The following is a 13,757-nucleotide window of genomic DNA, read 5'->3' on the forward strand; positions in this document are numbered from 1 at the left end:
TTGGACTGCGTCATGTGCCTTTTGGTTCATCGGTTTTGTGACATGTAATTCTGAAATTGGGGTAAATAAATTTGAGTAAGACTATGTACAGTCAGCCACAAAATTAGCGGAATCAATTCAAATTTCAAATCGTTTTAAAATGTGACTGTATCAATAATCTTTTTTTCTTCACTGAAATAAACTTCATAGAGTTTATAACATTGTAGATGAAGAAAAAAGAATATTTCGATTAAGGTTAATGTGTAGAAACGTTTTGAAATTTTTGATGTGTTCAGCTACTTTTACGGCTGTCTTTACTTATTAGTTTATCGGTATTGCAAAGGTATTTTTACCGGCGACATATTGGTCCTAATATTGAAATGGTGACACCTAGACGCAAAGAACTAAATGACTATTAGGCTCCGCGCAGACGATAAACACTATGTAATAAATCTTTTAGCAGCAATTTGACAGCGCCTACGCGATGCTTTATTATATCACAACTTAAAATATAACAATATTAACAGAATCCAACACTCTTCTTAATTATCGATTACAATTTCCACCGTACAAATAAACCTTATGAATCAATGTTTACACTAAACACTGTTTTACCCTTTCTAGTTTACATCAAATATTTTGAGAAAAGAAGAGACAAAATACTGATGAAAAATTGATAAAACGCAATAACTTTAAGAGCCTTAACTGTATACTTTAATAAATCCAACGAAAATCTCTTAGAGACAACATTTTCATGATCTGTGAAAGTTAAAGAGCATAATAGTTTCCAATTTTAGGGGTAAAAAGGTAGCGTAATAGCTCCTTAAGGGTCAATAAATGTTTATCAGTTCTCAGTAAATTGAAATTTGTGCCCTAAAACCTTTCATACTCGATATCCTTATTTAGTGTGTGTTTTACTTCAATAAATACTCAAATAAAACCATATCACTGCAGCAGGCAGTCCCTTTATCAACTGAAAGTAACAGCTCAAGTAAAGTTATACGAATTGCTACAGCACAAACGTCTCGAAAGTAAAAACCATAAAATTAAAGTATATTTCGGATTTTATCACGGTTTAAATATTTTGCTTTTCTCCCGACGTTTCAAAGACTTTGCAGCCTTCGTAGTCACGGAGAGAAAAACCATAAAAGTTGTCGTACCACAAAAATCGTCCAATTAATAGTTGCCACGACATAAACATCGCTAAAATAAAAGCTAGTATACCTAGCTTAGAGGTACCACAAAACAAACTGCATAATTTAGGCAAATTAATATTAACTTTTAATTATACTGCCCATGAACTTGCAGTCAAATTTAAAAGCAGTATATTCTTATTGCTGTGGTTTTCTTAAGATGCGTTTTTACATATGACAATTACGAATTGCCCGACTTGGAATTTGATAGTAGAATAGTTTCCTGCGACGGCAAGCCATTTCTATTATTTTGTAATCAACGTTAATGTGAAGTTTAGTAAAGATGTTTAGATGTTGACACGTAAAATGTAAAGTAAGTTCTAAGAAAAATGGTACATGTTACAGCCTAAGAATTATTTGATTTAGTTCATGATTAACAAGAACTAATTTAACCATTGTATATTATTCTATCGCATACTGTACGTAGTACATATATATCATTTGACTCATTTTTTTACTTTAATCAAGTGTTTATGTCATATGAAATCGAACACAGAAAGAATGATAATAAAAGTAATTACGTTTTGGTAAATAGAGATAAACTAAATTCCGAATCATAACATAGATTTTTGTTTCCCAGTAATTTTTATTTACGGAAAAGGACTTCCATGCGGGTGAAGTCGCGGTCAAAAACTAGTATGAAATTAAAAGTTCATTCAACAAACTGCGGAGCGCTGGAAGACTATCTAGCGGCGAACTATTTAGCAACTTCTTAAACGAAAGCATTGTTCTGAAGAACATAGTTTGCTAAGAACCTAAGATATTTACTAGACTTAAACTGTGATCATAATGTGTGATTTGAAATGCGATGAATTCCAGTTAAACAAAAAACTATTTGGATAATGTTACGAGGTTCGCGCGACTTCGGGCATATATAGGATTATTCCCAGAATAAAAGCTTTATATTTACTTTCCTTTACTTTAAAAAAAGCAAGCAAGTTGGGTATGGAACAGACTGCCGAGACGAATGTCCGAAGTTCCAATCCCACGGGCACACACCTCTGACTTTTCTAAAATTATGTGTAAATTTGTTGTGAATTACGGTGAAGGAAAACAACCTGAGAAATCCCGAGAAAAAGTATTTTGAGGATGTGTGAATTCTACCAATCCGCACTAGGTCAACTTTGTGGACTAAGGCCTAATCCGTCTCAGTACTAGAGCCTGTATCCAGCAGTGGGACAGTATAGAATACAGCACGGATATGTTTATTATTTACTTTCCTAAAATAGAAAGAACATATCCCATGCCTCAAACCAAAACATGTCCTCAAACTTGATCCAAATCAGTTGAGCGATTTCTGTTTACTTTTATCTAACATTCGCGTAGAAAGCAAGTACAACCAAAACACCTATATTAAATGTTGAATTATTTAAACGATATTCTAATGGCCAACATGGCCGAAGCCTCACCTTGGGTTCCATGTATCTTGTACGTGACCAGAATGAGACCATGTTATCTTTTATTTAAGATGTAACGTACGCCATCTGTTTGGATTCGCTGCTGATTGAATTAAAATGCTTCTTGGAGTGGGATTAATGTAGGGCTACACGTGTAACTTTTGCTGGTGGTAGGATATATTTTATTTCCGCCCTGGTAGAGACCACTATACATAAGATGTTAAAACCCGCCTAGTAGCCCACGTAACTGTCGCGTTCCCGGATCAGCCTGTGCATATTCGGTTCCAACACGCCGGTATAATTGTGTCGACTGCCGAGGGGTAATCATCTCTCGTCAGTCGACATTCTAATAGACCCCACTCCAGTTACCATCGGGTGCAGGGAGCTCACTTTGTCGTCCCTGTACAAAAAAAATTGTGGAGTAGATTTTTTTTATTACTTAGCACGGCATACTAGCAAATTTGTCACCTGATAAAGAATTATAAAAATCAAACAGACACACATCACGCCTATGTCTTCGAAGATATCTCTTCGAAGACATAGGCGATCTGCCTATCGGCAGAAATGGAACCAGGGCACACAATTTTCGCCGTGTGTTCCACGTTACAAATAAAATAAGACTATTTTAATGATAACAATATTTTAGAAGGAATTAAATGAGCATAATGATCTCATATATTTTGATATATCACCGAATATATATTAATTGTTTATTGTTTTAAAATTTATACAATTAAATTTCTATGAAACTACAAATAACATCAGTACGCTAGTTCATCGACCTAGAAATAGAGGGCCTACAATACTTAACATTGTTTTTCAGCCTGAATAATACCCTTAGAATTATACTCAGGTCTCCCTAAGCTAGTTAGGATCAAAGTTACTGTATAATAATTATATTTGAGCAGGTAATAAACGGACCGCCCTGTGGAATGGGGGCGTTTGAAGAATTCCACCACGGTATCCCCTGCCTGTCGTAAGAGGCGACTAATAGGGGCCACGAAGGGGGTCGTCGGCGGACAGCATGGAGCTGTCCGCCCTAATGCATTTTTGTGCATCCTTGCACATTTTTCGGTTGACCCCCGGGATGGACGGCAGTGTGTAGTTGGCGTCATGCTGCCGTAGACGCCGAGGGCGTCCTTCGGTGCGTGGGGGTTTCTGAGCCCCCCCCCCCCTCCCCCCATAGGAGACGGGCCGCAAGGCGGCACCGCGCAGGGGCGGCTGCGGACGAATACTTAGACACTTCCGTCAGAAGAAGCCCGCAGTCGTCCCTAATGCGCCGAAGAGGGCCACCGCGGAGTCGGTAGGCCGTGCATAGGTTAGTTGTACTCGGGTTAGGGACTCGGCCCGGCGGTCGCCCGAAGGTCGTCATCAAATCCGGGCTGCTCAACTCCGGGCCGTAAGGCACGGTTACCCCAGCATAACCGCTCAGTCGCCCCCCACGAAGGCTGGGCGGTAGTAATAAGGAACTTTCTCCGCGAAACCAAAAAAAAAAAAAGGTAATAAACGGAACAATAATTAAAATATATAATTCACAAAGTCCACTAAAACTAGTGTCAAGGAGTGACCTGGTTAGAAATTAATGAAGTAATTATATACACAACACGGCGCAAATTGGTTTTCAAGATGTTAAACAGATCCTAATATAACTCGAATTTGTAGACTAGAGTCAACTCGTAATGTCTTGAGAAAACATTTGTTATGAAGGATATTAATGTCTTGTCTTTGTTATGTAGAATATTTAGCTTTGATTACTACAAAAGAAACTAAAGTTAATATAAAGATATTAGTGGCCAAGGGTCTACATAACCCGATTCCTGCCGGCTCCCTGTACGTAGAATTTATGCAAATCTTATTATAATCATTGGAACGATTTCCGGACCGATTTTTTGCATATTAGTACTTATATGTTGTGTCGAGCTCCCTTTTGGAAAATTTCGCCTTTCGCCATTAAAATACAAAGAATAAAATTGAGGTTAATTCGAAAAGCACTTTTAATTATTTTATTACACGATCTTAAACTTGTAATATATGCATAACACTATTATAGAAGTATCTTATAATTATTTTAGATCTAATCGTTAGCTGATGTTCTGATATAGAATAAAAACACAACTTTTCTGTTAGTTCATATATATAATGTAAATAAAAGCAAACACTCAGAAAAGTAACTAAGTTAAAATTACAAAGATCAAAGTAATGTGGATGTAAACAAGCCTTTCAGGAAATTTCGGCGGAACGTAAATAGAAAACTTGCGGAGTTCGAGCCTTAAGAGCTCTCGAATAGTGGCGCGTTATCTCTTAAACCGATGACAAAGAAGCGATGCAACAGTACGGAATAAAGGGAGGACAAAAGATGTGCTAGGAAAGTTTAACAAAGCACTGGGAACCTTTCAACAGATACTTCTCGGCTTTATTTAACTTCATTTTGCTCGCGACTCCGCATGCGTAAGAGTCCTTCCGTGAAATAATAGTCCTTAGTTCAAATATGTGCTAAACACATATATAAACTAAGGCCTACTGGTGGTAGGTCTCTTATATGTGAGAGTCCGCCTGGGTAAGTACCACCGCAATGTCTATTTCTATCACCAAGCAGCAGTGTGTAATCACTGCATTGTGTTCCAGTTTGAAAAATATTGTAGCCAGTGTGAAGACTGGATACAATTAGACTTAACAACTTATGTATGAGGATGGCGAGCGCAGTGGAATACCAAACAATGCTTTGTAATTCAAGGTGTTGGATGGTGTTTCTACTTTTTATGGGCGGTCGTATTGCTTACCATCAGGCAAAGGGCAAACTAGTGTTATCATTAAAAGCAATAAAAAGAATGTCTATGAAGCGGTTTCTACGTATATCAAATAGTCTAACATCTTCGTCAACATCACGGGAATAATTTAGGCAAAGTATATATAATTAAAGCGGCGAGAGCCTAGTAAGCGGCGATAGCCTAGTTGGTTGTGGAACGGACTGCCGAGACGAATGTCTGCAGGTTCAAAACCCAAGGGCACACACCTCTGACTTTTCTAAAATCATGTGTGTCTTCTTTGTACATTTATCGTTCGCTTTAACGGTAAAGAAAAACATCGTGAGGAAACCTGCACATCTGAGAAGTTCTCTATAGGAATTTCGAAGGTGTGTGAAGTCTACCAATCCCCACTAGGCCAGCGTGGTGGACTAAGGCCTAATCCCTCTCAGTAGTAGAGGAGATCCGTGCTCAACAGTGGGCAAGTATATAATATAGGGCTGATATTATTATGATCTATAATTACTATCTGCTAGATATATATTTAATTTCCTTGACGAAGTATTATTAAGGTCACTATCGATTGAAAGTCATGGACAGATACATAAGCGATCGCGTGATAGGTGAACTCCTAATGCCAAGAACATTCATGCATATTTTACAGATCGTTTGAGAAAGCCTTGAAGAACAACGTAGTAATGTTTGTCATATCAATACATGTGTTGTTCCTACTTGTTAAATTATATTGAGTTTTTCTGTTCAGTATCGACCGGCAATATGTAATGCGTACGATATGGCGATAGGCCGCCTCACTGAGCAAAATACACACAGCGAAAAATGTAACCACTACTGCCTACCACTTCGGGGATTGAACGCGTGAGTGTGTATAGTAAATAGTTTCATAACCAGCGCATATATGTAGAACATCGAAATATATGATGAAGAGCGTATTTTTCCGCGGACAAAAAGTTGTTATCGCTACCATAACTTGGGGGTGAATGGAATGGTTATGTTGGTTTCACCGGTCATACTGCCCAATGTCGACACTCGGGAGTATAACATCATCCGAGCGAGCATCAAGTCAAGTCCCTAGCCCCTGTATACCCCATACTGGCATACCAACTATACCCGCTGTGGCTTACTTCGGCGCATACGGCACGGCCTCGGGGTATCTCGTTGCTCTTAGATAGCTGCTCGGAACCGTCCTTGCGTAAATATATGAAGAGCTGAATATATCAGTCACAAAACATTCAATACTGTTCTTATTCAACACCGCAGGATCAAAATCTTATCAAGTATACGTTACGCTTGCGCGCAACACCGGCTATAATCCCGATCTAAGTTAAGCGTAACTTGGCGAAATTGATCAAATTATATTCAAACTCCTTGAACTTGAGGGAAATCGAGATTAACTCACCAATTGGTTTATCATTAATTCAATATCCGGATTTAGAGTTTAAACTGTGTTGAAGTTCCTAACGGATCGTGTAATCTTGTATATACTTCCATAGAATCAAAAGTAGTCTTTCCCAGACCTTCTGAGTACCAGAAGAGTTAATGGAGATCAAATTATACACTTCGAAACAGCATGACATCCTAATCACGATAAATACAAAGTAGTAACAAGAGCGAGCTACGTATCAAATAGTGGATCTCGCCCCCTTCGACCACCATATAGAGAATAACTATATTTATTTATATGTATGTATAGTATCTGTATGTATATATTTTTTTCTTTAAATAATTAATTATATCCTTCGTACGATTGTGCTGCCCCTTATTATTCCGTTTTCTCTTATATCCATCCCATGGTTTTCTACAAAAGATTGCCTTGGGCGATAAAACCGCCATTTGTACTTTTTTCTCTTTTCTTGTTCTACTATTTTTATCTCTGGTGTACAATAAAGTATAATAAATAAAATAACAAATATAATTATTAGTTAGGTAATTAATTACTGTCAATGGTAATATATTAAGAAAAATTATAAAATCGTTTGCAAAAAGAAATTTACAAAAAGACGACGTGGGCTTTGCTCATTAGTAAAACATTTCCAGATATATAAACAAATGATAAAACAAAGTCCCACGGCTCTTCATTTAAGTATTTCATGCATTAGGAAATATAACCAAACACTTACATAACAATAACGTTCAATACAATATCTAATTCTTCGTATTTTGTCTACGCAATAATTAAGGCGTCTTTACACTGTAATTGGAATCAACAATGAAATACACTTAGCGCATTATTTATACTTCAGAAACGCATAGAGTATAAACTTGTCTATATTTAACAGAAAAAAACTATTCATTCCACGAGCCTTATCTTCCAAACCGAATTTGTAAGTTCAAGTCGCTCTCAAAAACACATAAAGTCATTTATAAATTAATTTTGATAAAAACAAATTTTAACTGGAATTCTGATGTTTAATCTATAAGTTTTATTAATCTGAACGAACTTGCATTTATATTAAAATAATCTTGTATATTTTTTATTCAATTTTCTTTTTTGAGATAAGTTGACGCAATGCATTATTCATCTTTAGAAGATTTAATTTAAATTAGAATTTTGCAAGCTATACTCAGATATCATGAACACTTTCTGATTTCAGAATGAGTTACATCGTTAAGAAAGCAAATAATAATATTATCAAATACTCATATTATATCAGCCCTGTATTATATACTGTCCCACTGCTGGAACTGGCCTCCTCTACTACTGAGAGGGACTGGGTCATAGTTAGGAATTGCAATCCGGTCCGGCGGATCCGGTACGTTTTCGTTGCCTACCGGATCCAACAATATCACCGGATCCGGTGGCCGGTTCCGATATATTAAGAAAAACGTAAGTTCTCTTATCAAAACCGTGCGAAAGTACTAAAAAACTTAATAACGAAATGAGCGCTTATGAAACTGAAGGAGACAGAGGGAAATACTTGTCTCTAATATATGACTTTTTGACTTTAGTGAAACCAACCAGTGTTGAAGCTGAAAGGGCTTTTTCGGCCGCTGGTTATATTTGCAGTTCCTTGAGAAGTAGGCTAAAGGATGATACTATTAATACAATTTGTTTTCTAACTTTTAACGTTAAATGAACGGTTTTAACTTAATTTAAACCATAAATAATTCACTGTTGTTTGTAATCTTTGAGACTGATTATTATATAATCACTGACTGATAATAATTATAAATAAATAAGAGTTGATTTTCGCACAAAATCGTTTCTATTTTTTCCCGTAGATTATTCCTTATATTATGCCGTGAAGTTAGAAATATGCCCCATGTTGAACACCCAAAATACCAATCCGGATCCTATCTACATAACCTTAGAAAAGTCAAAGGTTTGTACCCTTGGGTTTTGAGCGTGTGGCCATTCGTCATTCTGGACGTTCAGTTACCCTTAAATAATGTTTTATTAAATAAAGTAATTAAATGAAAACGTTCTATTACTACACGGGTGTGGAAATTACTTATATGTTATTTAATGGTCAATGTTTTAAATCTAATATTCAATTACTACATCTCATAAAGTAGGTACACATTAAACTAATAGTTCCCACAGGCGACTTCAAATGTCGTAAAAATAAAACAGAATTATGATTCCAATTATTTTTAAGATTATGATGTATCTAGTAGTATATTAAAATGTTTGAAATGCTGCCCAATTTAAGCGTTTTGTATGAAATTGTTAATCCCCATTATGACAAGAATTACAATGTTTTTTTAATAAATTGTCGTTACAGATGTTTACAGTCTCAAGTAAACATCTTAAGGTTACTATCCTTTGAAGCCTTTGGACAAGCGATATTGACAAAAAGTAAAAAAAAATATTTACTCAAAAGTCATTGTTCCTCCCAATGTTATTAACTCTACATGAATCTAATCCAAAATCATGAAAAAAATCGATAAAGAAAAATTGGCATCATACTGGCCACTTGTAATAAAGAATGAATCCATACTCAATATTACAAAACTAAAAATTTGTTCGTTTGAACGCGCTAACCTCAAGAACAACTACACCGATGTATTTTTCATTAACTCTTTTTATCCCGGGAAAATATTTAGTCAGGAATAAGTTTTTCACGCGGGCGGAGCCGCAGGCAAAAGCTGGGTTAGAATATTATTTACAAAGGTTAATTGAAACTTTATTTAACAAGAAATAAAGCTGCATTGCAACGTGGAATCACGCCTACTTAACATCGGTTCACATTAAGTGGAAAGTTTTAGCTCGGCTGAACTACTTTTTATCGTTAAACACTTCTTGTATTTCAATTTTGTTGATTTATTTCCATTTCTTATTAGTATTGATTATTTTGAAAATGTTTATTCGAATCTTCCAAATTAAACGAAGTTTCTTCGGTCACGCAGGCTATTTAATAGCATTAAGTAAGTAAGCACGTACATTGTATATAAAAAAGATGTCTAATCGTCTATTAATTTAAATCACAATTAATACATATTTTCGTAAATATGACCATAGATGGTATTGTATAAATACGATAACAAACTGAATTACGTCAACGTACTTAAGATTTCGAATTGAAGAAAATAAATATTTTCTCGCCAATTTTATTTTTATACATTACTGGATATTTTGAGGATGTTGAACAAAAAATAAATCAAAATTATTAAACAAAAATGTTAACGTATATGAAGCATTATTTATTTCAATTTAATATATAATAGTTATTGCAGTAAAAAACCTATTAACAAATTTTTAGCACATTAATTCCAAATTCTAGATGTCTGTTGGGATTAGTATTATTTTCGGTACTAAAAGCACTAATTCTTTACTTTTATTACACTGTAAATGCACCCTAAGCTATTCAATTTGAACATTTGTGATCGTAAAAAATCCAGAGGATTGTCTGCACAATGCACTAAGGATAATGGATTTTTCGACCAAACAAACGTTTAATCGCAAGCCCTTTCTCAAAAGAATGAGTTTCGTAGAAATTTGTGATGTGTTTTTCAGATGGTTTTATACTCAACTAGCGTATGCTCGCAGCTCAACCCGCGTGATTATTCTCGGGATAATAGTTCCTCTTTTTTCCCAGGATAAAAAATGCCTATATATATTTATATCAGCGCTGTATCGTTCATGCTGGTACTGCAGCAAGAAGCTGAATGACGGTTCCTATTGTTGGCACAATGGGTATAATTGTGTATTTTTCTTTATATTTTTTGTTTTTTCTCTGCTTATATTTTGTACATGTTATACTGTTATTGTCCCAATAATAAATCTTTTCTTTCTTTCTTCTTCTATAGCACTCAGAAGTAAAGTACTTCCTATACCTGACAAAAAATTGAAATCGGTGCAGTAGTTTCTGCGATTAACGCATTCAAAGTCTTTAGCTATATATTAGTACAAGCTTTTTCTCGCGGCTGGCCCCACGTGAAGGAGTTTTCCGGGATAATTTTGTTCCGACTTACTTGATATAAATCGTTATATTATGACCAAATTACATAAAATCATTATAAATTATAGCCTATGTGTTATTCTTATGTATAATCAATATATCTGTAAAGTTTCATCCAAATCCGTTCAGTAGTTTCTTTGTGAAAGAGGAACAAACATACATCCATACATCGATCCTCACAAACTTTCACATTTATAATATTAGTAGGAGAGATTAGCCCCTCATAAGTCTAACTCCACGTCCGGGCTACAACACCTTGCCACGTGAGGGGCGGATACATCGCCACCATAATAGCGAACACTGCGATGGCCAACGGAGCTCTAGCTAAACCCAAAATTATGGAGAGAAATACAAGAAGTAAACGTTTAATGCCGCTACCCGGGGCTATCGCCGGGACACGTCTGCCGCTGGCAGTGGGCGTGTAGCAGGGCTAGCCAGCGACTCACCGCTGAACAGGCGGGCGGGAGTCGGGGTTCCAGAGGAAGGCAGGAAGACCCTATATGTTACAGCCGAACATAATGACGGTGACACTTTGCGGAGCAGGGAACAATTTCCCGCTTACTCTGCCGGTACACCGCCACCGACCACATTATGTACAGCCGAAGACGCTAGAAGAAAGTGGTCACCTCAGGAAATGGAAGAACTACTGTTTTGTTACTTTAAAGCTAGGGCAAAGGGACCGGGATACATAAAGCGATTACAGAATTTATTTCTTCATAGAAATCCAGATAATCCAAAAATTGAATTTAATGGTAGTGTTTTGTCCACCCAAAGCTAAACGCATAATATCACGTAATGCTATATCATCCGACAAAATAAAAACCATAAAACAAAAAGCAGAAGAAGCCATACATACCTGTTACTCAAATATTCCCAACACTATTTGCTCAGGCGTTCAATATTCCCGTCCATCAATCCAACACAACGTCATTCAAGCAACCCAACACATAATTACACAGGAAACCAACACTAACAATAATACTCAGAACAGACCTTCTTCAAATCAAGTCTCATTAGACTCACCATTATTTACTCAGAGCGAAAATGCAGAAAATGATGATTGGAGGCGAAAATGGAGTAAAGTTGAGATGGAAGAGCTCATGTACTGTTATTTTAAAGCCCGGTTTGATGGACCTGGTTACATGAACCGCTTATATAGTATTTATGTGCAAAGAAACCCAAATAACCCAAAAACAATTAATCGATTTAATGGTCGTAGTCTTTCAACACAAGCCCGTACAATCATAAAAAACAATATGCTTTCTCAGGAGCTGTTAAACCGAATAAAACAAAAAGCAGAAGGGACTCTAGAAGTAACTATTAATAAAACATCTAACCAACAAAATACATCGTACACACATAGAACACAACGAGATACCCGAAACTCCCCAATAGTGCAAATTGCTACAATAGACCAAGCGACGCAAAATTTTATAGACAACCAGGACCCAATAATTGTACAATTTCTTAATATTTTATCGGAAACAAAGGAAATATCTGTTACTGAAAGGGAGCTACTACCTAAGGCTAAAATAAATAAAAAGTTCATAGATAATTGTCATAAAATTAATAAATATCTACCCCAACTATTGGATATACATACCTCTCTTAGTGACATGAACGAAATACTATACGCAGCTGCTAAAACTTTAATAGTTAGTAATGAACAAAGTCCCTACATACCGACACCTACTCTTAGAACTGAAAAAGAACCAGCTTGGAAAAAGAGATTGAAAAGAAAAAAATTAATATGTTTAGAAAAGAGTTAGGGCAGTTAATAGAAATAGATAGAGGAGTAAATTCACACAGGATGTTAAAAATAAAAGATAAATTATATAGGAAATACAAAGTACAAAACGAAAATGATCATGCCAATACAGCCGAAATTCTGAAGCAAAAAATTAAGGCACTCGCGGGTAGAATTAAGAGATATGAAGAAATAAACGCCAAGAAAGACCAAAATAAGTTATTTAATGAAAACCAACACAAATTTTACAAAAGTTTAGAGAACAATAGTTACAGAGTAAGCCAAATACCAAGTAAAGATAGTATAGAGCAGTATTGGACAGATATTTTGTCTAATCCGAAGCAGTACAATAAAGATGCTAGATGGATAGAAGAGATAGACGATTTATCACAGAGAGTCGAAACAACAGAAACAGATGAGATAACAGTAGATGAAGTCAAATTAGCTATTAGGAAACTACATAATTGGAAAACACCAGGAATAGATAAGTTACAAAATTACTATTTAAAATATTTTTCTAATTCACATAAATATCTTGCAACAATATTCACAAAAATAGTCCAAGGGAAACAGAATCTAGAAGAATGGTTCACTACAGGTCAGGTAATACTGATACCTAAAAATAATGAAACAGCAAACCCAAAGAATTGGAGACCCATAGCATGTTTACCTAGCATGTACAAACTATTAACTTCCGTTTTAGGTAATATATTACACAACCACTGCAGCAACAATGACATTATGGCAATAGAGCAACGAGGTTGTCGACGTGGAGCCAAGGGATGCAAAGATCATCTCATGGTCAATAAAGCAATATTAGAGGATGCACATCAGATGCAAAAGAACCTGAGCATGGCATGGATAGATTATCAAAAGCCTTTGACAGTATCTCGCACGAATGGCTTCTCAAGATCCTTGATATATACCGATGCCCACTAATTATCAAAAGTTTTTGCAATTGACCATGCCCTCATGGAAAATCATTATGACAGCCCGAGGCTACCATGAATCAATAATAACTGAACCGATTCACATTAGACGCGGTATTTTTCAAGGCGATTCTCTCTCACCGATCTTGTTCTGTCTAGCAATTAATCCTTTGTCGTATATATTAAATAAATACAAACTTAAAGGGTATAAGCTTAAAGAAAGTTTCCGGATTAACCACTTATTGTATATGGATGATTTAAAGGTTTATGCCAACAATAGACACAATTTAAAAACTTTACTTGATAGTGTAGAAGTGTTTACAAACGATATAGGAATGAGTTTTGGAT

The 13,757-nt window shown here is 35.8% G+C and overlaps 1 protein-coding gene across 1 annotated transcript; it reads left to right on the forward strand.

The window, feature by feature from the left end:
* The first annotated feature begins 12,483 nt into the window (after window positions 1-12,483).
* LOC119193790 lies at window positions 12,484-13,419 on the forward strand. Its single transcript, XM_037447514.1, has 2 exons — window positions 12,484-13,078; window positions 13,184-13,419. The coding sequence occupies exons 1-2, from the start codon at window positions 12,484-12,486 to the stop codon at window positions 13,417-13,419; spliced, it is 831 nt and encodes a 276-aa protein (XP_037303411.1).
* The last annotated feature ends 338 nt before the right edge of the window (window positions 13,420-13,757 follow it).

Source organism: Manduca sexta, chromosome 6, assembly GCF_014839805.1.
Source record: "Manduca sexta isolate Smith_Timp_Sample1 chromosome 6, JHU_Msex_v1.0, whole genome shotgun sequence".
Classification (NCBI taxonomy): Eukaryota; Metazoa; Arthropoda; class Insecta; order Lepidoptera; family Sphingidae; genus Manduca; species Manduca sexta.